The 25551-nt window shown below is 38.6% G+C and overlaps 5 protein-coding genes across 6 annotated transcripts; 1 reads left to right on the top strand and 4 right to left on the bottom strand.

Moving 5' to 3' along the window:
- Positions 1-3637: 3637 nt before the first annotated feature.
- Positions 3638-5401, bottom strand: LOC114762622 (cytochrome P450 94A2-like). Its single transcript, XM_028952138.1, is given in 3 exon segments — positions 3638-3789; positions 3821-4348; positions 4351-5401. Coding segments are annotated over 3 exon segments (1584 nt in total). The 5' UTR covers positions 5369-5401; the 3' UTR covers positions 3638-3751.
- A 4369-nt stretch (positions 5402-9770) lies between these two features.
- On the bottom strand, positions 9771-11694 carry LOC114762626 (cytochrome P450 94A1-like). The gene has a single exon (XM_028952142.1). It carries the CDS (start codon positions 11636-11638, stop codon positions 10094-10096), a length of 1545 nt encoding a protein of 514 aa, XP_028807975.1. The 5' UTR covers positions 11639-11694; the 3' UTR covers positions 9771-10093.
- Positions 11695-13570: 1876 nt separating this feature from the next.
- Positions 13571-15280, bottom strand: LOC114762629 (myosin-binding protein 2-like). Its single transcript, XM_028952145.1, has 2 exons — positions 13907-15280; positions 13571-13741 (listed from the first exon to the last, which is right to left on the bottom strand). Coding segments are annotated over exons 1-2 (1176 nt in total). The 5' UTR covers positions 15082-15280; the 3' UTR covers positions 13571-13740.
- A 32-nt stretch (positions 15281-15312) lies between these two features.
- LOC114762623 (probable myosin-binding protein 4) lies at positions 15313-16857 on the bottom strand. The gene is made up of 2 exons (XM_028952139.1): positions 15443-16857; positions 15313-15353 (listed from the first exon to the last, which is right to left on the bottom strand). The coding sequence occupies exons 1-2, from the start codon at positions 16665-16667 to the stop codon at positions 15313-15315; spliced, it is 1266 nt and encodes a 421-aa protein (XP_028807972.1). The 5' UTR covers positions 16668-16857.
- A 1485-nt stretch (positions 16858-18342) lies between these two features.
- LOC114762607 (5-dehydro-2-deoxygluconokinase) lies at positions 18343-23681 on the top strand. Of its 2 annotated transcripts, XM_028952117.1 has the most exons (6): positions 18343-18357; positions 19903-20298; positions 21306-21556; positions 21658-21949; positions 22240-22392; positions 22839-23681. In XM_028952117.1, the coding sequence occupies exons 2-6, from the start codon at positions 19942-19944 to the stop codon at positions 23223-23225; spliced, it is 1440 nt and encodes a 479-aa protein (XP_028807950.1). In that variant the 5' UTR covers positions 18343-18357; positions 19903-19941; the 3' UTR covers positions 23226-23681. The 2 variants fall into 2 exon arrangements, with proteins under 2 accessions (XP_028807950.1, XP_028807949.1); XM_028952116.1 differs by lacking the exon at positions 18343-18357 and having other exon boundaries at positions 19791-20298.
- Positions 23682-25551: the final 1870 nt, after the last annotated feature.

Below are 25551 nucleotides of genomic sequence, written 5' to 3'. Positions count from 1 at the left end.
TTTATGGAGAGGGTGGGCACCGCAAGAAATAGTAATGATGAATGAAGTGGACATTTATATACATGCAAACATACAAATATGCATCGTGCTGAATACAGCAGCACTAGCACTGTGTGATGCAATAATATTTTGTGTTGGGGACGGTGCGGCGAGCATCAGGAGGTGTGCTCTGCTTCACACGTCGCCGTCGCCGGAAGGGACAGGATACATGTGATGATCAGGGGGAATCAATCGATGAGGTTTTGATTTGACGGAAGCCATCCTTGATTGATTCATTCATTCATTCATGGTTCGTTGGGAGCGAGTGGGTGTAAAAAGCAAACAATATTGTTTGTTGTGTTTGCCAACACACTCAACAATGGCTAGTGATCTCTAGAAAACACCACGCACTACACCATCCGCACATACATATGCTTGCCCTGCCCTACTCCTCCATTACTTTTCTTCAATTCCCCCACGTGCCTCCTTCTTACTACCATTTCCTTTCTTCTTATTCCCCCTGCCACCCTTTCCTCCCCCCCCCTCTTCTTATTCTCATCCATATATAATCCTATTCCTCCATCAACCAAATCTTATGCTTAGTTGTGTGAATGCTTATCATTATTTAACGTCAGCGTGTCAGTCACGTCACATAGCATTCAAAGACCAAAAACACAAATAAGTGAGATGCTGTATAGAATACTACTATGTTTAATGAGCTCATTTCACTTTTATTTCAGTATAATATAACACTTCAATCTATTTTATTTCTGCTACTTATTATTTGCAAAGAATGGCCATCCAACTTCATATGCCACGTGCTTTTTTTTTTGAACTTTGACCCATTGAAGATAAATAAATATTTATGTGTGTAGATCATTTATTTTAATTAAATCAAACTGTTGAAAGCACATCCCTCTAAGCCGACACGTGCTTTTTCTTTCCTCGCTAACTGCACCCAAATATTTTATATAAAGTACAGAATATCCCATTACTAGCAGACCAAAGCATTTTTCCAGAACGAGCCCGGTCAAGGTAGTTATTTTACACAAATTAGAGAATTGAAACTGAAATTCTTTTCACTAAAATTAACGCCTCGCACGGAAGAAGATTTAATTACTTTATTTCCGATTCTGTTGTCTTCCTTTTTGTCCAGCAAGGCGAGTTGCGTTGGAAATGCGTGCGAGAAGCGGAGCCTGGGAAGCAGGTTTTGTCGTGGGGATACCTAACCCTGCGTGAAAGCCCACCACAGATCCATGGTGTAAATATGTACCATTCTGTTTTTTGGTTATAAGTCACTTATACTCTAAAGTTTATTTCAAAATATAAATCACTTATAGTATACTTAATTTTTTTCCTAATTTTATCCCTACTAATTTAATAAAAAGTTTATTAATTTAAGTCTGAAACAATGACTTCTCGAAACACGTCCATCTCTCTCTCCCTCTTCATATCTTTATTTAATACTCTCTCCGTTCCTTATTATAAGAGACATTTTATGTTTATGGCATGTTCCTATATATAAGAGACACTTATAAGTTGTCTCTACTTTTTGTGTTGATTTACTATTTTATCCATATTTATTATCTCCAACTCACACTCTCTCTCCCTCCCACTTCTCTTTCTTTTAATAATTTAATTATTCTCTCTCATGCTCTCTCTCCTTATTAATGAGGGCATTTTTGGAAAAAATTATACTTTTTACACATTAATTGTTCTTAACTAATTTTAACTGTTTTTTTATCAACGTACTTCGGTTATTTGTCTCTTATAATAAAGAACGGAGGGAGTAAGAGTAAATGAGAAAAAACTAATTAATTTAATATATTTCTTAATTTATGGGTTTAGAATACAAGTAATTTATAATAAGAATTAGAATCGTATGTGTGTGAGCGTGTGTGAGCGTGTATATACATATACATATGTAGATACATGGATTTTTTGTCGACAGATGTAGATCCGTGTGTCTTATATAGGAGGACTGGCGTGCAGTGAACCATGCATCATCATCACACCCACCTCCATGCTAGCTACAGGCTTACAGCTATGCCCTCTTCCCCCGCGTTACTCATCCTCGAACCAACAGAAGTTGTCGTTTCTGCTTTGTTGTTCTGCCTCTCCCCCCTGTCATATGCTTGCCTTGTCCCCCCCATATCCTCCCGTATGTCATATTTTCACAGCAATCGTTCTCTCACATTTCATGGACTAGGATGCTAGAACCGCAGATTCATGCCTGGATCTCATGAAGTATCTGGACCTCTTCCCGGACATATAAAATTTACATCGTCATGAAAATTAAAAATATAAAATCCATTATTCCACAACAAAGTCAATTTTTAAATAATTTACTAATAGCCGTGTCCACAAATGTTAACTACTTTTTCAACGCAATGCTACGCATAATTTATAATGTGCACGTGGGGGGTGCGTCAAATTTAGTTTGATTCGGAATCCCTAGGTGTTCTTCCTTTCTAAAACGAATTGGCCCCGTTGAGTTAATAACATAATAAATACTCCCTCCCGTCCCATATATAAACTTTTAATAACTGAATTATGTTTAACAAACTAATATGTACAATTAGTTGAAAGTAATAAATATATTAGAAATATTTTTTAATTTATTATTATTTATCAAGAGAATAAATGAGAGAGACAACAAATAAAAAAAATGATAAAAAAGAATATATGAAGATAAAATTAATTAGAGAGCGAGAGTATTAAATATAGTTAGCTAAAGGCAAAATAGGAGAAAAAAGTAATGAACACTTGGACAAAATTAAAAATAAAATTTGTATTTCGAATCAGATTTTTTTCTAAAAGTAAACTTTATATATAGGACTAGAGTAAGTACTCATTTAAAAGGTCAACTGAAGTGGATGTGATTATTGGATAAGGATTATTAATCAGATGAAAGCCCTGTTTGATTCGATTCTGGTCCGATTTCAGCACCCCTCAACATGATGATGAAAACAGTTTTAACAAAAACGATTAAAATCACTACTCCCTCCGGCTCCGGCTCAAAATATAAGCTAAATTTTTTTAAAAGGATTAATTTTTTTATACTCCTCCGGTCCTTAATATAGGACCCATTTAACTAATTTGATTATATTAAGGAAGTTAGGTAAGTTAGTTAATTATGATATAAGTGACACATTTTTCCTAAAACACCATAATCATCTTTCTTAATACCCCCTCTCCCTCTTCTACTTGATTATGGTTGAGGGAGTATCCATAGGGGTAATTTAGAGAAAATTGATAAATATGATAAATGAGTCTTATATTTAGGACCAAAACCAACTCAAGAATTGGGTCCTATATTAAGGACCGGAGGAGTAAGATAATATTCACTTTTATCCAAACATTTAATGAGTTTTTTCTAATTTTACCTTTATATATTTTCTTTCCTCTTTAATTTATTTATTACATCTTTTACTTATTTTTTTCACTAATAAAAGTATATTAGAAAAAATAAATATATGCCTTTTATATTTATTGTTTTAAATTGATTTTAATTAATTTCTTAATAAATATAATGGATAAATTTTGGTTTATATTTTAAACCGGAGGAGTACGTGATAGTCAAAAACAAAAGTAAAAGACATGTTCTCCCTCTTCTAGCAAAGGATAACCACTTCGGCAACTACCAGCAAGCACCATGAAACGATCAAACACGTTTTTTATTAATTACCGACACATGAGACAGAGACAATGATGAAGCACAATCGATGTTCACACGGTTCCAGGTTTTCTGAATCACACACAAGACCGCAGCCTAACACTCTAATCCATATGTATTTTTCAACCATATAGAATTAATAGCTGCATATGCTTGCCTAACATTAATTAACGGCGATATCGCTTCGTTCCTCGATCCTCACAGGGAACCCATTTTTCATCAGCGACGTTAAATGCGCAATGTATACCGGCTCCACCCCTTCCGCCGCGGCCGGCACCACCCTGAACCTCCTCAGAACTCCGCCCACTATTCTCTTCATCTGTAAGAACGCCATCTCTTTACCCAGACACACTCGGGGCCCCGCCTGGAATACTGGGTACGTAAACGGATCCGTCGACACAAATTTCCACTTCGTGCCTTCCGCATCCGGCCCCTCCACCACCTTCAGCCACCTCTCCGGTCGGAATTCCGCCCAGTCAGAGCCCCAGAGCTTTTCGGACCTTCCCATTGCATACACGTGATACGCCACTCTCGTCCCTTTCTTCACAAATGTCCCGTCCGGCAACACGTCGTCTATCGCCGCTTCTTTTGTGTCCACGGGCACCGGCGGGTACAGCCTCATGCTCTCACACAGCGCGGCGTGCGTGTAAACCATGTCTTTCACTTCGTCGTAGACGTGGGCGTCTGATTTTGTTTGATCTCCTTTATAATCTCCTTCTCCACGTTTGGGTGCTTCCGCAGCAGCCAGAAAAACCACGTCAGGGCCGCCGACGTTGTGTCCCGACCCGCTAATATGAAGCTTATCACTATGTCCGTTACGAAATCTTCGTCTGAGATGCCGGAATTCAAGAACCGCGACAGCAGGTCCACTGAATCCAGCGAGGCCTTCTCTCGAAGTTCTTGCTTCTTCTCTCTGACGATTCTTGTGGCCAAGTCGCGCACTTCCGAGATAGCGATTCGGAGTCGCTTCTCTGACCCAATGTCGAGGAGCTTCTTGATCTTCCAGACTAGAGGAATCGCAGCGTTGAACCTTTCGCTGCTGAGCTTAGTACCCTCTTCGAAAGCCCTGGCGAACTTGGTTTCTGGAAGAGAGGGCAGCAAGTACGCAGGGTCGAAGCCGAACGCTATCCTGCAAATGTTGTCGAATGTAAATCGTTGGAGGATATCTTGCAAATCAAGAACAACGGGGTCGCCGGCTGCGGCAGAAGAGAGAATGGGGATGAGGCGGTCAGAGAGCTCGGCGTCGACGACGGTCTCGACGAATTTACGCAGAGATCTGGTGTTGAACTCGTGACTGGAGAGCTGTCTCTGGAACTTCCAGTTGTCACCATTGGCGTTGAAGATACCATTCCCAAGGAAATCGCCGAGCGCTCGGTGGAGATTATGGCCTTTGTGGTAGATGGGGAAGTGGGTCTTGAGAATATGTTGGACGACGGCGGGATTGGCGGTGAAAACCTGGCGGGAGCCGAAAGAGCGGTGGAGGGTGAAGGTGGAGGAGGGAGTGTGGCGGAGGATGTCGGCGATCCAGAGGACACGGCGGTGTTTGTTGGAGGCGACGGAGAAAACGGAGCCAATGAGAGGATAAGCTTTAGGGATGACGGCGGAGGAGGGAGGGTGGGTGGTGGTGTGGGCTCTGCGGGAGGATAAGAACAAGAGAAGAAGAGTGAGTCCCAAGAGAAACGAGGAGACGACAAGTCCAAAATCAAGTTCCATGCTGCCTCGAACAAATGGTATGAGTAATGTAATATAACCACTGCATTCAGTGCATTGTATCTACATGTGAGTTCGTTTCTCTATATATATACTGAAACTTGGCTCTCCACGGGGCTGCTTTGAACCAAAAAATCTGCTCCAAGCCAAAATGTTTCCCTACACACACGGTAGTTTTACTTTTGTCATGGCGCCACCCACGTCCAGTTATTTTCTCACTCAAGGCCATTCGACTAACAAGTGCCACTAAACGTCATTTTCCTAACACGTGCTCAAAAAATCGAGGTTGAATATAAATAGATTATGCAAGCCAATTTTAATTTTAATTCCCACAATAGTTACTGTGTTAATAAAATTTTTAGTCCATCAAGTTTATTTTTATTTTAGTCTTGGTCCCACAAGTTTCTTTCTATTTAAAAACATTAGTTCTTATAATTTAATAGAAACCATTTGGCTTCTTCAATGACCAAAATCTATAGTTTAAAATTATATACGCAAATTAATAATACGACTAATTATTTGACCAAAACAATAAAGACTACTAATTAGCTCGTGTTTTAATATTCTATATATGAGTGTCTCTCTCTTTTATTATTGAAGGATAAAACTATCAAGTGATCGTTGTTTTGTTTGACAGCATATAGTCAAAACTCCAAAGGACTTGTTGTTTGATGACAGAGGGAGTGTGTGTGTGTGTATTGATTGTTCCAATTTGATGGGGAAAAAATTAGAATTTCGTACACCATCTGCGATGTAGTAAAGGATTAGGAACTGGGGAGAAGCAAAGGTTGGGGTAACAGGGTAAGACAGTGGGCGCGCACACAGACACGGATACTGTACTTAGTGCAAATTGAAGATATAAATCATGTAACTAAATTATACTGATGTGTAGATATGAAAAGTATAGTACTGCTACTAGTATATGCTAAGGAAACGGAGGTGATGTGATATTGACGGTGGGGGCGGGGGGATGGGAGCCTCCTACATACACGTGAAGCATAAGAAAAACATGAGAGATAGTGGAAGTAAGAGCAGCGCCGCAATTTCTGTAGTCTCCGCCCTGCCTGGTGCCGTGCCAGGCCCTCCACTGCCCCGCTCTCTTGCTTTTTAATATGTACATATATATATATATATATATATTATTGTGTATGATTTATATATACTCTTCTTATCTTAAATATAATACCTATTTTATAATGTAAAATGTAAAACTCGTTTTATAGTATAATTTTATATTATAAAATGGACTTTACATTTCGAACGAGAAGCGTGTATATATATTAGTATCAGATTTAATTCCCTTGTCTAATTGCTTCCTTCAAATATATCTTAGCTACTTGTCTTGTGTTTATGCAGCGCACATAGCTGATAATGATAACTTATACAAGCCGCAGCTCCGAACTCCTATAGTCCTATCCATCCCTTTTGGCTCATGCAATCATCACCTTTTTAAAAACGGCGATGTCGTCCGCCGAAATCTCTATGCACAAAGCCCCGTCACGTGGCTGCAGGCCAGCGTCGTTGACATGCTCAAGTTTTCAACTTCAACCCGCACTACCGCTCGTCACAACAGTATTCATTTTCAAATACTTCCTTTCTTAACTCTTTAATATAAAAATTAGTTGACTAATTTACATAAATTAAGAAAATTAATTATTTATAATAAATAAGTATTTTCTTTTTTAAAGCAGTCTTGTTAATTAAATGTATTAGTTAGAACTGTTATTATTATAAAAATTATCGTTAAAAAAAATAAAATAAAGAACAAAGTGGATTGAGATTTTATATTTATGACTAAAATAAAAATTAAATGAGCTCTTATACTAAGACCTCAAAATAGCATTATTGCATAATATGTGCAGCGTATATAGATTTTTGTCTATCTATATCTACTATTCATTTTTTATTTATAGTAAAATTATATTGGACGCAATGTTTATTGCATTGGATATCCGTATGATACAAGTAATATGTGTCGGGAGTAAACAATGCGGCTTATTCTCTGTCCTAGACAGTTTCCTTTATTATAGTTCTTGTTTTGCTGGTCAGACTTGAAAACGATCCTTCCTGCCTTTTGTCAGTGAACGTTTTGCGCTGGACAGTAACGGCTAACCGCTTCCTCATCTCTCGCCATGTATCACTTTCATGTGCTGTTCAAGTTCAAATCTCATCTTAATTATTGATGTAAAATTACAAGTTTGTTGGCCAACAATGCATAATAATGACATTAATTAAACATATGGAAAAAATCGAGCACAGAGATATGGACAGAACGTGAAGGAACAGGGGCTTAATTTCTTCGCAGCCATACACCGATCCATCGAAGCCCGTCAAATCATCGGGTAAAGTTGGACGGCAGCGTGTGCTTTCCGGTTTCAGACGATTGCGCCACGCCACCCCCTTCGGCTCCGACTACAATGAACAGTCTCGTTATTGGCCGCACCCCCCAAAATGATTGAGATTTTTTTTGCTGCTCCTGATTTTTGAACTCTTCATCTAAAAATGATCACATTTTTTCAATCATTATGTTTAAAAAGATGGTCGTACACATTCTTCATCTTCATGGCACACACTGCACTTGATGCACAGACATATAATTCATCATGTTTCGATGTCTAAGCGTTTATTTTGTGAATATTTTTTGTGGATGAGATATAGTTAGCTTGATTAGATGGGACAGATTCTTGTATAAAATATTGACTGGCAAATAAAAACGTTAGTATGATGCGTGGCCATTGAGAATTATGAATGGTTCAAGAGAATCTACCGACGGCGTTTAATTGTGGCGTGCATGGGTGTGGTAGCAAAACGACAAGCAAGCTCATAGACTTTAAGCTCCCAGTCACACAACCTTATCCGACCACGCGGGAGATTCTGTATGATTTAGTCCTCTTTGTATCTTGCCAGAGATTAACCTCTTAGTCGGTGTGTTAAGCCATCACAACATACTATCACTCACAAATAATGAAAAACCAAAGTCCAATAGGATCTCCGCCTCCACTCTCATTTCGGCGATGGCTCTAGTTACCTTTGACATCTCATATAAATTAGCCACACAGATCTCATTTGAATGGTTTCAGTTTGGGGTTTTTTATTTTCTGAGTTGATATTTTTGGAGAAAAAGGAAACGAATTTAAATAATGAGAATAAAAAGCACAAAATATGGATGGACATCCAAATTTGAGATAAGCATCCCATGGTAGGCAAACGGATGAAAGGCGCATTTAAACCACGTGGAAGACCTGGATACATAAACGGAGGTGTTTTGAAATTGAGAAAATTGACTTTGGGGATTTACTTGCGACATGCTCCCGTAGAATGTGTCAAGTAAGTGTATCGGTTATATCATCATCATTATTCAATAAAGGCACAAAAGATTTAACATCGGTTGAGGTCACTGTGGGGCCAGCTTTGATCCCATGTATGGAGGGTCCAACGTTAATTACTGAGGACCATTACCCAAAAAATAAAATAAAATAAAAACTAAAGATAGAGTGCAAAGTGCATTCATGTCTTGTCCGTTACATTCGGGAATTGAACCTCAACAGTCAACAGTCAACACGCACGTGGTAACATGGCGGTCCGTTCTTCCTTCTGAGACGTCATCATCTTTGGTGGGCCTAACCTTGATATTGGGCCATGATCTCATTGGCCCATATCCCATCTCAGTCTGTCAGAAATGTTGTCTTTTTAATAATTGCCTCCCGTGTGGCTGATGCAAAAGGGTAAACGGATTTCAATTTCGATGCCCAAATAACTAATCGTGCATTATTTGTTAAATTACTGAAGTCATTATTAAAGTAGTATTTTATTTACCTCATTTGAGATGCAAAGATTAAATAAATAACATGCATGAGGCGGGGGCGTTGCATTGGTGGGGTGATGGGCTTGTTTGGGATAATGATAAAAAATATTTATAAGCATATTTTGTGTTAGTTTAGATAAAACTCTTCTCACGTATTTATCTTGTATTCTGTAAATCATGATTCAAAAATTATTTATAAATTATTCTAGACAGGGCCGATATACATTATACATATATGTGTGTGTGTGGGTGTCGGGCAAAAACTAGATAAAGACAGATACATTTGCTGAATTACAGTGTCGAGTTTTTAATTGCGAAGAGCCGGGTCAGAAGTTGATGTGCAAAAATAGTCTTCACCGTGGACTGATGATAATAGAGCGCACACATGCGTTTATGAAGGTGAGAAGATGAACTGTAAAAATATTGCGCAGGGACCTGTGAAAAACCGGACCCTCTACGTACGCGTGCATACGCAGAGATATAAATGACACGCGTTAATAGAATGCCATTCATCCTTTTCTTTGACGATCATCAAAAAGGAATTAAAAAGTTAGCCAACATTCTAAACGTACATAGAAGACAGCTGAGTTTCACTCTCACTTAGATTCAAGTCTTTGTTGATTAAATGTCCGAAGAAGCATAGTCTTTTCAGGGTCTCTTCTTCAATCTTTCAACGTACGTGGTTTTTCTCTATGGATAGAAACATACTTTTTTTAACCTGCTGTTTGCGACGTGGCCGGACTGTCGGAGTGATAACGCTCTCGAGCTCAGCGAATAGAAGAGCACAACAAACCAAGCCAAATTTGGATAACTAGTGTATTAGGAAGTACAGCAATAAATCTGATCATTGCCCAACTAGCTTATTGAGAAGTAAAGTTCTTAATGCGAACTTGCAGAGATACATATTCTGGTTTATATGATGTTTAAGCCAAAGCATGAATCTTAACCGGAAAGCCGCCCTTCATCTTGGAGGTCAAGAAGGAAACGAACTGTGGTTCCACCTCCTGCGCCATTGCCGGGACCACCCTAAATCTCGTCACAATCGCACCCACCACCTTCTTCATCTGCAGGTACGCCATTTCCTTCCCCAAGCATATTCTTGGTCCCGCCTGAAACACTGGATAGCTGTACGAATCTCTCGCCACGTACCTCCATGTCTCCGCATCACCGTTTCCTTCTCTCTCTAACCATCTCTCCGGCTTATATTCTGCCCAGTCGTCGCCCCACAGCTTCTCCATTCTTCCCATGGCGTACACGTGATACGTCACCATCATCCCTTTCCTTACCATAGTTCCGTCCGGCAAAACGTCGTCGGCCATTACTTCTTTTGCGTCCATCGGCACTGGCGGGTATAACCTCATGCTCTCGCTTAATGCTGCGTGTGTGTATATCATATCTTTCACTTCATCGTACAAAGGGGACTCCGACTTTTCTCTTGCTTCATTCACAATCTTCTTCTCCACTTCTGGGTTCTTCGAAAGGAGCCAGAAAAACCATGTTAGAGCAGCAGAAGTGGTGTCCTTGCCGGCCAGTATGAAGCTAATGACTATATCCGCAACGAATTCCTCGTCCGAATGCCCCGAACTCAAGAACCGTGACAACATATCGGCAGATTCAAGGGAAGCCCCCTTGGCAAGCTCTCGTTTCTTCTCTCTAATTATGTTCTTAGCGAATTCACGCACTTCGGAAACTGCCTCTCGAAGTCTTCTTTCGGATCCAATGTTGAGATGCTTCTGTATTTTCCAGATTAAGGGAAGCGCGTAACTGCTGGACCTTCTGCTGCTGATCTCGGTGGCATCGTCGAAAGCTTTGGCGAACTTGCTCGGACCCAATGACTGCGTCAGGTACTCCGGATCGAACCCGAAAGCGATTTTGCAAATGTTATCGAATGCGAATCGTTGGAGGATGTCTTGTAAATCAAGGACTTGTTTTTGGGCCGCCGCCATGGTGAGAATGGGAATGAGGCGATCGTTGAGCTCGGTCTCCACTACGTTCTCGACGAATTTACGCAGAGACCTGGTGTTGAATTCATGGCTCGCGACTTGCCTTTGGAATTTCCAGTTGTCGCCGTCCGTGTTGAAGATTCCGTTGCCCAGAAAGTCTTTCAGCGTTTCGCGAAAGGCATGGCCTTTTTGATAAACTGGGAAACGGCTCTTGAGAATGTGTTGTACGACGGCGGGATTGGCGGTAATGACGTTCCGCTGGCCCAGGAAGCGGCGGAGGATGTATGTGTTAGCTGGAGATATGAGGACAATATCGGAGAGCCACTGGATACGACGGTCAGAGTTTGCCACGACATCTAAATAGGAACCAATTAGAGGGTATGATTTCGGGACGACCTTCTTGTGGCTGTTCTTCTTGGTGTTAGCAGTAGCACCAGAAGAAGCTTTCGCTAGGATAAAGAAAATGACGGGGAGACAAAAGAAGAAGAGGAAGGAAGCCAGGAGTTGTATAGTCATGTTGAACATTGAGCGGTTATGGCTGGTGCTAATTAGGAGCAAAGGAAATGATAATGTGGATCAGTTTGAGGGAGATGTGTAGTAATTTGCTTCGGTGCATAAATAAAGGAATCATGCTTTGATATTTATAGATGGGTTTGGTTGAAGGTAATGATGATTCAGTATGAAGCAAAGATCAAACAGGGATGTGTTTTCAGAAATGTGAAAGCCCTGAAACCAAAAGTTTTTTTATCTGCTTCGAGAAGTAAAGCTAAACGTGTTTTTCTGGCTTCCAGAACAAAAGCAGGAAAATAGAAGTTGTAAATAAAGTGACGTCGCAGGTGAGCAAAACCAGTCAAACTTGAGATGCGGAAGTATGGAGGACGCGGCTTAATCATTAATTAGTACATCGGGCGAACTTGTTGACACGCTGGCATCAGTTCATCAATGTCTCCAATCATTCTGACGACTCTGCTGATGTCAATAGGTCTTTTGTTAAATTAATAAAGGGGAAATTGCAAAAAAAGACCTTGGAATTGTAAAAACGCAGATAGGGATCCTTGACAACTTCACTTTGGGTTTTGACAAGAATAATATGCCCTGAAGTTGTCAAAACCCAAAGTGAAGTTGTCAAGAGTCCCTATCTGCGTTTTTGCAATTCCAAGGTCTTTTTTTACAATTTTCCCATTAATAAATGTGTTTTGAATTTTTTTAAAAATATTTTTGTATAGTATTAAATTTTATATCAACTACTACCTCCAATCCTAATTATAAGAGCCAGTTGACTAATTTGAGGAGATTAAGAAAGTAAGTTGAGTTAGTTATTTGTCCTGAATAAGTGTTGTCTTTCTTAAAATATCCTTGCTAATTAAATGTGTTGACTAGAACTATTATTATTATTAGAAAGGCTACTTTGAAAAAAAAATGTATAAATATGAGAGACAAAGTGAATTGGAGTCTTATATTTAGGATAAACATAAAAGTCAAACAGGGTCTTATATTAAGGACAAGAGGTAGTATAATTTATATAAATTACTTTAAAAATAAATATTAAAAATAAAATGAATTAAAATTTTATATTTAGTTACAAATTTTTTTTTTTGGGGGTTGCTAGACAATAGCTGGTCGCGAATATGGGGAAATCCGTCTTTGATTTCATCTCCGTCTCTTGAAAAGTGTCTTTGTTTGGTGTGACCTTTACCGCTGGAGTTAAAGGTTGTGCGCATCACGATAACCAAAGCAAATAAAAAGTTGGATTATTTGTCCACACGATTCTTCGGTCAAAGATGATCATCTCACTACTGTTCTAGTGTTGGGAAAATTCAGGTACTTACCTTAATATACATGCATAGTGCTTATTTTCAAATAATTCACGAGGTACCTATATTTTGTTAATCCATGATCTAGGGTTAATTTTAGCTGTCATGTAGTCGACATAATACTGTACCATATACATTTAGTGAATAGCGACACCATTCAATTTTTCACATTGCTTTTGTTCAAACAATTATCTGAACTTATAGATATTGAAAAATTGAGAGAAAAAGCTCGAATATGTAAGCTTTCTTTCTTTTTCTTTCTTTTTAAATGGAATTATCATTCTAAGAATAGTATGAATAAAATACGATGTAGTTATACATCATCTTGTCTAACCAATGTGCTATAATTATTAGGCAATCTCTGCCTCACCCTCCTTCCACTTTCCTTTTTCTGTCTTTCCTTTTCTTAAAAAACGACCGTATTAATTTACAGACTATTTTTGGCAAAATTGGGGCTGTCCTCCCTTGTAACCACCGCTGGGGCAACTGGTGAACTCAGTCAGCTAGGGCTCCCGATTTGCAAAGCAAGTGATTTGCACCACATGGACTTACAGAAATATCATCAGCTCACCCACATTCCATTAACATGAATCCATTATAGCCCAAGTTTACTGCTACTATTTTGTGCTTATAGGAACTGTTCGATGTCGGGGCAAAGATCTCCCTGTGCTCGAAGCCATTCTGACTGATTGTTTCTTAACAAATGGTAGGCAAAACCAAGAAAAAATAACAAACATTAATGGTCATCCTTGTCCAATCACTGCAAGAGATTTACTACGACTCTTTCTCTGTCAACATCCCTATCTTGATACATCTGCAAAGCGGACAATATCAGTTATGCCGACAAAATGTTTTTAGAATATCAATAACAGAATCAATTGAATGCTACAGATGATGCCCCCTGTGGCTAATGAAGATGAAGTTCAATTATATCATTAAAAATATCATTAAAAACCCAAATTATTTCTCTGGAGCTTACCATCTTATTCTAGAGCCAAGTTTCCGTAGCTCGTGCAATTGATGAGCTATGTCTCGAATAAATTGTAGTCCATCATTGTCATCTCGAAGTGAATGCAATATATGCTCTAGCAGATCATGATCAGCTTCAAGTGCTTCCAACCGTTCGTTAAGGTCTGATATTTCATTTTCAATAGAAACCAAATCAGCATTTTTCCTTTGCATGGAATTTTTTTGCCCAACAGATACTGAATGGTTGTTTTCTTCACATGGAGAACAGATCTCACTCTTTGAAGCCACTGGGCCATCTTGATCTGTAATACTTCCGTTAGAAGTCTTGTAATCTTCCTTTATAGACGACAAGACATTATGATCTTTTTGACTGTCTAATCGAGGTCCTTCACCATTGGAAGATCCTTGCTGATGATCAGATTCACTTTCTTCAAAGTTTTCGGGTCTATCACTCGGCATATTGAAAGAAATACCGTTGCCAGAAATTTGACGAAGCTTCTTTTCCAAGCTACTCAAACAATTGGAAATGTACAGCTTTTCCTCTTCAAATTCTAATGAGGTTTCATGAGCCACCGATTCATCAGTGACTTGAGATAACTCGGCCAAATTTGAATTAGAAGATATGGTGATGGGAGGTACATTAAAATTTTGTACCGTGATGTCCTTTCCTTTCAAATCACATCTTTCCTTCTGCATATCATGGCCCACAGGTTCATCTTCCATGTTCAACCTATAAAATTCCAATTCTGCTTCTAAATCTTGTATTTCTTTCTCTTTCTCTGCCAGTAGATCATAAGCTTTTTCCAATTCCTCTCCATCATATTCTGCTTGCTCATCCATCATTCTCAAGTATTGAAGGGCTTCCATATGGAGCACCGCCTTCTCCTCCTGCAACCTGGTGATCATAGCCATAGATTGATTTGCAGCAATTGCAGAAGCATTTCTTTCTTCCTCCAGCTCCTTATATAAAGCACTGATGCATTTCTTGTCATGCTCAACCTGTCGCTTTAAATTATCAACTATCGACTCCCCTTCAATTTCACTGACACTGCATCCTTCGAGAGATTCAACAACAGACACTATTGAAGTGGCCTTCTGAAGTTCTTGAATTCCATTGGAGCTTGAAGTATCGGTTTGCATCTCAAGGGCATTAACATAGTTAGTGGTGGGAACAACTGATGACATACTGGATCCACGGGGAGAAGAATTAGGTGAATGTAATTGCTTCTGTTCTTCTGCATTAACTTCAGTTGGATTTCGATCTTCGTGGACCAAACTAGGTGCCTCTCTTTCCTCATTTTTGATAGGGAGCTCATTAACATTACTTGACTCATCATTCCTACGACTTGAAAACGCTGAGTCACTTCCACATGGCGCAGTTTCAGTGGATGTACGTGCAATTGTAGCTGTTTTCCTCTAAGGTTTCCTCAATATTGCTTGTGTATCATCAGCATCACCTGGAAAAGTTTCAAAATGGAAATGTCAGACATTTTAGATCTGCATTCATATAGCAAAATATATGAATTGCAAAGCATAAAAGGATTACTCTTTTGTGATGTGCCAGCCATTGAATGAGTAGTATCCGAAGTTACAAGCTCAGACAGTGCAGCAGGGAGAGAATTCTGAGAACGACAAGTAATCTTACTCCCTTCTGGATCTTGGCTAGAAGCACCCACAACATCAGATGACGGTGAAACCTCATTTAGTGAAATGAGCTCAGGTAGTTCGGAAGTCAACGACTCTTGATTGGGCTGTTGCCATTTAATTTCTCCAAAACCATAGTCATTAACAGCATCAGAAACCGTGGAGTTGACATCAGAGCCACTGCTGACGTTCGGCTTCACACATGGAAATAAAATCAAAGGCTCAGTTTCAAAGGAAACACCGTGTGGCCTTGTAGGATTTGAATCACTTGGAAGGCATTTTGATGGAGCTGCTGCTGTAAATTGGGGCATGAGATTGTTCCTAGCTTCAATGTGTTCATGATTTCGACTACCAATATCTTCATCGTCAGAAAAGGCGACCTCAGATTCAGAATCAGAGGCGAGTTTCACCTCGGTGTATTCGGCATAATTGGACATCGAATCAGAAATGCACCTTCCTAAGCAAGAAGGTTTATCGCATATCTTCTTGAGGTTGCTGTTGTGGTGGTTTCGGCAGTTTTTCCTGTATATATCTGGCAAATGAAAGTCTGGCTTGAAAACAGTTATCCTGGGAGATTTCAGCAGGAGCGATCTTTGAGAACTCTGCATTGAGTTCCAAAACTTACCACAACAGCTACATGGCTTTAAGCCCAAAGAAGTGGCAAACATATCTCTGGTGGGCAATGAACTTTGAGATCCATGATTACCAAGAGCTGTTCCCAGTTTACCCAGCAATAGCCTATGAGTTTTGGAGTGGGTTTTATCGTCAGGGGCCAACGACATGAGGCAATCATCACACATCCCATGACCATCTGAAACCTTATCATGAATATGGCATGATACCAGAGATGATATTTGTGATCTATGATCGCCGCAAAGTAGATTTTGATGCCATTCTAGTTTCTGCTTTTCACCACTTATGACATGATCAATTCTGGAGCACAACACACAAGGGGTTTGCAGATCGCAGTATCTTGCAAATTTCGTCGACAGATATGATATAACGGCATTGAAAAGAAGAAGAAATAGCAAAAACCACTCACAAGCTGCAGATGTGAGAACGGTAGAAAAGCCCTGTATCCTTTGTGTTTTCACAAATGTGGTTCCACTGCTTGCCATATCCACCATATAGTAGATCCAGAAATCCACGAGATCCACGCCAGGTCAAGCCACTAGTTAAAAGCCAGCCTCTCAATAATTCAAAGCCAAAAACTATATCCCGATGATTGATGTGGATCGTGGCATGAAAATCAGAATGAGCCAGGGCTATATGGCCAGAAGAACGTAACGAACATTCGGAATGGTATTAAAATCCAAGCCAATGCATGCAATTAATGAGTACGTTCTGCTGAACAATGATTTTTTTTTTAAAAAAAAGAACTAAACGTCAGAGATGATAAAACTCCAGGGGAAAAAAAAAAGAACGGAGGAGATGATAAAACTTACTCCTCAAACAAATCAATAAAACTATGGTGATCCATATTAAATACGTAATCATGAGTACACACCCAAGATCATATCATCAATTGGGGGCCAAACACAATGAGTTCAAGAATCCGAATTCTTCTATTCATAGATATAAGAAACAAATGAGGTGAGATATGGAGACGAACAAACTGCTGGAAAATTAATGACCGGAGAGACTTGTGTGCCAAGCAGAAAGGACGATAGAAAATTTCCAATGATCGAGTTTTGATCGAGTTTTAAAAGACACTGAATACGTCAAGGGGTCAATAAATCAAACATAATGCCGATCTCAATTACAATGTGGACTGGACCCAAGCAAATTGTTTTGGAAATCACAGATGACATATTATTATTCATGGAGTTCATGCATATCTGCATCGGAGACATAGCGAAACGCACGTACCTGTTCTGCAGCTTATGAGAAAGAGGAAGAAGAGGGAGAGATCAAAATTACGAGGAAAGATGGTGAAGAATTTCTCTCTTCTATTTTACTTTTCTTCAGAAAAATAGGAAATAAAATAAGAATAATCCTGAACCGAAACGGGGAAAAAAAAATAAAATAATGAAATTACAATTACAAATAAATGAAAAACAAAAAATAAGGCACGGCTTTGTAAGTAATGCTGGTTCTTCACTGATTTGGGGGGGGGGGGGGGGGAAGAGCGACCGTTGAAATCAACGGCTCTTGCCTTAGTTTGGTTATGCTCGCATAGGGTAAACCTCAGCCTCTATAAATTTTATCAAAATCTTCGTTGCACCTCAGCCTCTATAAATTTTATCAAAAATCTTCGTTGCTAGTAAGAGGATCAGCTACGATATTCCATTATGTAATAAAGGTAGATTCTTTTTAGCGCAGCAATGGCTCCTGACAAAACATATATACAAATATGAAACAAGGGCTCTCTATAAACGGAAATGGAAAACAAAAACAAAGAGAGAGAGACTCAGCTTTGGAAAAGCCAACGATTAATACGTAATGACCAAACAAACCTTTTCTCCATGTTCCTTATGTCTTTCCAGGTTTGCTCGTTGCTGGTTCATGCGTGCACGTAGATGTACGTCGCTGAACAACGGCATCAGATAAATAGGTATTTGTTCTCTTCGTGTGTTTATTCGTTGCTTTGGATGTTAATATCTGTCAATGTTCTTTTATGACTCAGTGCTCGCTGCACCAAAGAATTAAAATTATACGACTTGGGAGAGGAAATCGTTTTCAATGTTGCTTTAGGGATGAGGGCAGAGTTTATTCTTTATTCAGGCTATTATGCTACCAATTCACTCCAATAATTCTGGTTAACTGCTGGCTTGGGACGCTTTCAAGATTACCAACATAGAGCTAGAACCTAGACAGGTCGAGTCCATGAATCCCCCTCTACATTTTTATATTCATAATAAAGTCATTTCGGAAAAAAGTATTTAATGATAAAATTTTAATTATAATCTCAAAATTTACCTTTCTAAAGTAATTATATTGAAGATTGCAGCAACGTATTATTTTCTTAATAACTTTTCTCTCATTAATTATTGTTTGACTGGCAGAGCAAAAATATCAACATTTTTTCCCTACAAAATTAGAAAAAAAAAATGGCGTCAACTAGCATACCATGTATTTTAATGTGAGATTAATTTTCTTTAGACATAAGTATAGCTTTATAATTTAATGGGTTAAGGGGCGTCCAGCACCCCGAACTATTTATTAGGTGGGTCCAGTGGCCTAAAGTAATTTTGGGTGCATCCAGTGTCCTAAACTAATTAAAATGGTATGTCCATATTCTAAGCTACCCCCTCTACATTTTTATATTCATAATCACGTCATTTCGGAAAAAAGTATTTAATGATAAAATTTTAATTATAATCTCAAAATTTACCTTTCTAAAGTAATTATAATTTGAAGATTGCAGCAACGTATTATTTTCTTAATAACTTTTCTCTCATTAATTATTGTTTGACTGGCAGAGCAAAAATATCAACATTTTTTCCCTACAAAATTAGAAAAAAAAATGGCGTCAACTAGCATACCATGTATTTTAATGTGAGATTAATTTTCTTTAGACATAAGTATAGCTTTATAATTTAATGGGTTAAGGGGCGTCCAGCACCCCGAACTATTTATTTAGGTGGGTCCAGTGGCCTAAAGTAATTTTGGGTGCATCCAGTGTCCTAAACTAATTAAAATGGTATGTCCATATTCTAAGCTAACATAAATGTTATGTTTAACCGTTACTTTCCTGACGACTAACTTAAAGTTGATCCCAGATATTCTACATGATAGACACATGGACACCCGATGTGTATTATTCTTACTCAAAAGTCAATTTATTTAGAAGAAGAGGAAGGAAATAAATTCAATTTTGAGTAAGAATAATACACATCAAATGTTCATATGTCTACCATTTAGAATATCTGGGGTCAACTTTAAACTGAATCAGGAAATTAACAGTTAAACATAACATTTCTGTTAGCCTGGGATATGGACGCACCATTTTAATTAGTTTAGGACACTGGATGCACCCAAAATTATTTTAGGCCACCGGACGCACTTGAGTAAATAGTTCGGGGTGCTGGGCGCACCTTAACCCTAATTTAATTTATGCAGTAATTTTCTTAACTTTTACGCATAATATTAAATGGACACTTTTTCTAGTAATGCCTATGGGGGCAAAAAAAATGCATATAATTTATATATAGTCCATATATATATCTGTATAAAATTAACTGGAGAATCAACTTAATTACGCAATTATTCAAGGAGAAAGTAATAGGAGGTGATAACGGGTCTAACACATCAGCTAATATGGTCATCGGATGAATATCGCTGGGCTTCTCCGTCTCGTTTCTGCGAATGGCAAATTTAATCTGTTTATGTTTCTGAGGTCGCCTCCCTCCTTTCCGCTAGCCTCACCGGGATATCGTAACGCGTTATTGGCTTGGCTGAATGCATCTCCATCCACAAGCCCTCAAAACCTCCATTGCCTCCCATGGACCTTCCTCACCCGCCACATGTCGTCGAAACCCTTCCCTGATTTCCCCTTTCTCTCGCCCCCACTCCGTTTTCGCTCGCAACGGCGTCCAAATCTCTCTGCCCAGACTCTTCTCTGCCTCAATCGCCTCTGTTCCCTACGCTACCGAAAACGATTGGAAGTTGAGGAGCTCTGTGATCAAGGATAACGATGTTGCGACTCTGGGGAACCTGTGTGTCGACATTGTGCTCAACGTCCCTCAGTTGCCGCCTCCCTCCGTCGAGGAACGCATGGCATTCATGAAACAGTTGTCGGCTTCTCCACCTGACAAGGTATCTTCTCCCGCTGGCACCTTCCCTCAAATTCATCTTATATTTGTTTTATACTGCAATTATGTGCTATCGACTCTACCTTATCCAGTTAAAGTTGTCAAATCAAAATCTACTTTGGAAAAAAAAAAAAAAAGAAATTCTGAAGCTTTCATTTTATGTATGTCTTTTATACTCCTGTTTTATTTGTTACTAAGTAAGCATGGTGTCTGGGTGACTTCATTTCTGTGTAAAGTATGATTTTTTTTAACTATCCATCTCCAACAAAGTATATGGTTTGCTCCATTTGTTCAATATAAACGAGTGGGCGGGGACTTGGAAATTTAGTTCGTTGCTGAAGCTACCGGTGCGCGAGGATAGAAATTTCAATTCAACTCCTTGATGATCCACTAACCCCCTCTCTTGCCTCTTATTTTTAGCTTGATCAAAGCCAGTTTTCATGCAAATGTTGTAGAGATGCTTGTTAAAGGCAAGTTTGATCAGTCTTCTGATTATGCTGATTATAGTGGATTTTCTTGTGGTTTGTTGATATGTATGAAACAACAAACATTGCGAAGAAAGCATCTCTTTTTAAAAGTGAATTAATTAGGGGAATAAGAAGCAAAAACATTCTCCAGGAGAAGCTGCAGTGTACCCGAGTGGTTATGCCTATTCTGTGTTGAATAGAAGAGTTCCAAATTTACTGAACATTGCGATCATTCTAACTCCTGTTTACTGGTTGACATCTGTTGTCTTTTAAGCTTATCTCTGAATACACATAACACAAACGACGGGAAATTAGATTTGCGATGCCCATGAGTTCGGAACATATTTTTTACATCGATTATTTTAAGCACCATGGAACATATTATTTACATCAAAAGTCTTTAGTTTTATAATCACACAATGAGAATGCATTAAAAACAATATCTTTAGCTTTTTAATGTATTGGTTAATGTGAAGGGCTAATGCATTCTCTCATTGTTTTGATATCTTTTGTTTCATCTTGGACTCTATGGTTTTCCATCTAGAAATACTGGGAAGCTGGCGGGAACTGCAATATGGCTATAGCAGCATCAAGACTGGGACTTAGCTGCATTGCAATTGGTCATGTGGGCAATGAGGTATATGGGAAGTTTTTGCTTGATGTGCTTGATGATGAGGGCATTAGGATGGTACAAATGAGTGATAACGCTGATGTTGCCAGCGTCGCCGGTGCCTCACATGAAACACTTTTATGCTGGGTTCTTGTTGATCCTTTACAAAAACACGGTTTTTGTAGGTAACATTTTATATTGAAGTTGTATGTCACCTAATAGTTGTCACTAATTTGTTCTCATATTTGCCTTACAAATACCTTAACAAGCATGCTTTCTTTGCTAGTCCGGCTGATTTTAGCAAGGAGCCTGCATTTCATTGGATGAAGCAATTGTCCACAGAAGTAAAGGCGGCTATTAAAAAGTCAAAAGTCTTATTTTGTAATGGATATGGCTTCGATGAGCTCTCTCCTGGTTTACTAATCTCGGCAGTGGAATGTGCTGTTGAAGCTGGCACAGCAATCTTCTTTGATCCTGGGCCACGTGGGAGGAGTCTTTCAACTGGGACATCAGAAGAACAAAGAGCACTTCACCACTTTCTGAGGATGAGTGATGTTCTTCTTCTAACTTCTGACGAGGTTTCATTTCTAGCTGCTTTTAGATAGCTTTTACCTAGCTAATTTTCTAGTTTCTTATGAGGCATTTTCTGTTCTGCATTTCCTATTACTGGGAGGGTGAGAACTTTTACCTGAGTAGTGGCTATGAATTGATTTCCATGTAATGCCACTTTATTCAAGCTTATTTTGAACTGGTTGCTCCCTGCTTTGTATCTTCTCAACACGTGAAAAATTGAAAAAATTTATGGACTAGATTTACTTGCTACGGTTGCATTTAACTACATATTTGGTGTTACTGTATGATGCGACAGGCTGAATCTTTAACTGGCATAGGAAATCCAATATTAGCAGGGCAAGAGTTGCTTGAAAGAGGGATCCGCACAAAATGGGTGATTGTGAAAATAGGTTCCAGAGGATCACTCCTAATATCTAAGTCGAGTATAGCTTGTGCGCCTGCATTCAAGGTATGATCTTCTCATTTTGGGTTTCTGTTAAAATGCTATTTCCATGAAACTAATTTTGTGAAGAAAAAATTGTATTTTTTTAAATAACTGTATGACCAAATATACCCAACTAAATGGTTTGCATGGACCTCTAATTTCTGCTCCTTCACCAATTTGTCTTGTGCTGAAAGATCCTTTTAAATAAATCAAACATTACATGCAAATGCAAACATGGGAAAATCATGCCCATTATTGATTCTGATATGCTTCAAGTATAACATATCTTAATGTGTACAATTTATTTTGTTTCCCTCTCAATAACTTTAAGTAAATTCATGTCTTCTGATGTTTTTCTTTTTGGCCTTTGAGAGTCCTTTTTTTATGTTTATATATATAGATATTATATTTATTCTCTTTAGCTTTCTCTATCTTGGTGCAAACTAATTGGATTTTAAAAATGTTATCAGGCCAATGTTATTGACACCGTTGGATGTGGGGACAGTTTTGTAGCTCCCATTGCATACGGTTTTATAAATAAGATGCCGATGGTTAATACGTTAGCAATAGCAAATGCAGTGGGCGCTGCCACTGCAATGGGTTGTGGAGCTGGTAGGAATGTAGCTACACTGGATAAAGTTACAGATATATTGCGATCATCAAACCTTAACGTGGATGATGAATTTTGGAATGACCTACTTGAAAAGAACGTGGATGCTCGGGAAATAGTATTTCTGTCAAATGATGTGGTCATCGGAAAAAGAAATCAGCTCAAACATGTCTCCTTCAATAAGGTTGCCTCTGAATTGTTGCCCAGGTTCAAATTTCCCCAGCTGGAGGAGAAAGTGCTTTCTTGACAGATTTTTGGATGAAATCCATTGAAATTAAAAGCGATTCAATTCCCCCCTGATTATCAGAGCGCTTTCTGCTTTCACTTCATTTTAGCACAAGCCCTGCAGTGAGTTATTATTGCAGAAGAGTTCATCCTCCGTCTTGGTTGCGTTGGAATGATTGTTGAAAAGGCACTGCATTGAGGAAAAGTATACGGAATCCCGTGGTTAGCTGCTTATCGACTATTTTAACTGATCGCTGCATTTGAAAACGGAGCGATACGATATTGCTCTGATATCCAATACCCTTTAATAATGTTTTGGGCCGAAATTCTAACACCTTTGACAGATCCTAATTTTTCACCACTGCGGAGGATCCAAGCTTAGACATGGATTCCTCCCCACCCGGGGCAACTGCATATCAGTGTATCGTGAAAAATTATTGGCGGTGCAGAGGAAAAATTTTGTTTTTATGGCTTTGAATATCTTGAATAGGGATTATGAAATTCATCTTCGTGATTTAGCGTATATTCACGAGTAAGATTTGTCTAATTTTGAGTCATATGTGTTGGGCTAGAGGGTATTGTCTTTGAGTTCATGGTCGTATCGACCGCCGAAACTTCATTCGACTTTTAGTTTGGTGTAAATACGTTTTTCAGTGATTTTTTTTGTCTAAAATTTCTATACTGCATTGGAATGGAAAAGATTATATATCAGTTATCCTAGAGAGCCCCCCCCCCCCTTCTTTTCCTTTTTTAACTTAAAAATTTTCTCATTTTCGCATTGGATAACCTGTTGGATTTCCCCCCGTCCCCGTTAACATAGTCTCTTCCAAGTATTCAACCGAAAAAAAATCTTTAAACGGGAAAAAAAAACTCATAAAACTATAGTCAAGCTATAAAATTGCAAAAGAAAATTTTGAACAGCTTTTTTAAATGAAGAAAATAGATCGCTGCTAAATACATAATTGGGGGTATAGGGGTTGGGTTTAGGAGGATATGCAAACATGTAATTTAATTACTGCTGACTCGACATGGATTAACATGGATCTCAAGTTTTTTTTTAATACATTTTAAAAAATTTTAAATATAGAATTAACATATGCTGCTTTTTAAATATTAAAAAGAAGTGTTGACAAGCTATTTGACTCTGTTGCACGCAAATTTAAATTTTCATTGTTATTATCGCTGTTAATATGCAAGATTCGGGGCAAGAATAGCCAAAAGTCTTATATGGATAAATATATTATAGTGCTCTTGCCCTTCGCTCCAGCTGTGTGTTGAATTAATTGGAAACGCAAACTCTGATCAGACAAAGCCATCTCAAACGCAAGCTCGAAGTTTCCGTGCAGAATGTGGAGCTTTTCAATTGGCTTTTTATCATAAAAGTTAAATGCCGCAAATCAGCATCGTTCTTATAACAGAGTTTGGAATTGTTGGGATCTGCAATTTAAAGTCAAAGACAAGCATATGAAATTGCGATCTAAGTTAAATATCAGAGCAACTTGCTGTCTTTTGCTGTTTTTTAAGTGAACAGACATAAAAAAAGTCCTGAGTTAATGCCGACGCAACGACTTTGTTTGGCCTGAAAAGAAACCAAGAAGCAAATGAACGTAGAAGAACAAAAGCCCATAGTCCTCAGACACTTAATAGCTTCTTCTTGTAGCATCCGAAGATTGGCTTGTGAAAGGTGGTTGTTATGGCACATTTTATTCCTCAGAGTGTAATTTACCAGCAAAGAAAGCATTATTGATGCTTTCAATGATGCTCACCCCGACCAGAAGACACTTTTTCAAGGAGAACATAGTTGGAGACGTGGAAACAGAGTGCTGTACTGAAGGAATTTTGACTCTTAGGTTGGTTTACAGCAAAAAAAATTTAAAAAAATAGCATAGAGGTCATGATTATCTGTCTTTTTCTTCTGGGCTTGCTTACTGCAAGATTTATCCGTTGCTCTTGGAAGTTTTATCACGGAAGCTTTATTCTGCCAGCATTTCCGGACCTATGCAGCCCCCTCAAAAGCTCATTTTGACCTACAAATGTTTTCCAATGTGAACCTATTTTAGGCTGTCTACTGTGTATTTTGCCTTCACATTAATTGTATATAGATTTCTGGGCCATGCATGGTTTTGTCCGTATTTCAGATAGGTTTGATTCTTGATAATGAACTGATTAATGGTGGAAATTCGCGATCCATAGGATTATGATGGTCCATATTTGCCTTAGCTGGATCTCACATGTCCTCAAACGTACTATAGGTCGAATTCTTCCTTATCTTCCTTTTTATGTGCTCAGGATGCGTCTGCACACTGTCTTCACCCATAAATCTGTCTTCACAATTTTCAATTGAGCTA

The sequence above is a fragment of the Neltuma alba genome, unplaced genomic scaffold, assembly GCF_004799145.2.
Source record: "Neltuma alba isolate B1F8T4 unplaced genomic scaffold, ASM479914v2 tig00011238_pilon, whole genome shotgun sequence".
NCBI classification, from domain to species: domain Eukaryota; kingdom Viridiplantae; phylum Streptophyta; class Magnoliopsida; order Fabales; family Fabaceae; genus Neltuma; species Neltuma alba.
This window is presented reverse-complemented; position numbering and strand designations above follow the sequence as displayed.

What these genes read in the sequence shown, in the direction of transcription:
- LOC114762626 (XM_028952142.1), bottom strand. Translation starts at nt 11,638, where the DNA reads ATGTTCAACATGACTATACAACTCCTGGCTTCCTTCCTCTTCTTCTTT.
- LOC114762629 (XM_028952145.1), bottom strand. Translation starts at nt 15,081, where the DNA reads ATGTCATCAGTTGTTCCCACCACTAACTATGTTAATGCCCTTGAGATG.
- LOC114762623 (XM_028952139.1), bottom strand. Translation starts at nt 16,667, where the DNA reads ATGGTGGATATGGCAAGCAGTGGAACCACATTTGTGAAAACACAAAGG. An exon ending in GGCTGGCACATCACAAAAGA is followed by an intron (nt 15,354 to 15,442) that starts GTAATCCTTTTA and finishes AAACTTTTCCAG; the next exon opens with GTGATGCTGATGATACACAA.
- LOC114762607 (XM_028952117.1), top strand. Translation starts at nt 19,942, where the DNA reads ATGCATCTCCATCCACAAGCCCTCAAAACCTCCATTGCCTCCCATGGA. An exon ending in CGGCTTCTCCACCTGACAAG is followed by an intron (nt 20,299 to 21,305) that starts GTATCTTCTCCC and finishes TTTTCCATCTAG; the next exon opens with AAATACTGGGAAGCTGGCGG. An exon ending in CAAAAACACGGTTTTTGTAG is followed by an intron (nt 21,557 to 21,657) that starts GTAACATTTTAT and finishes TTTCTTTGCTAG; the next exon opens with TCCGGCTGATTTTAGCAAGG.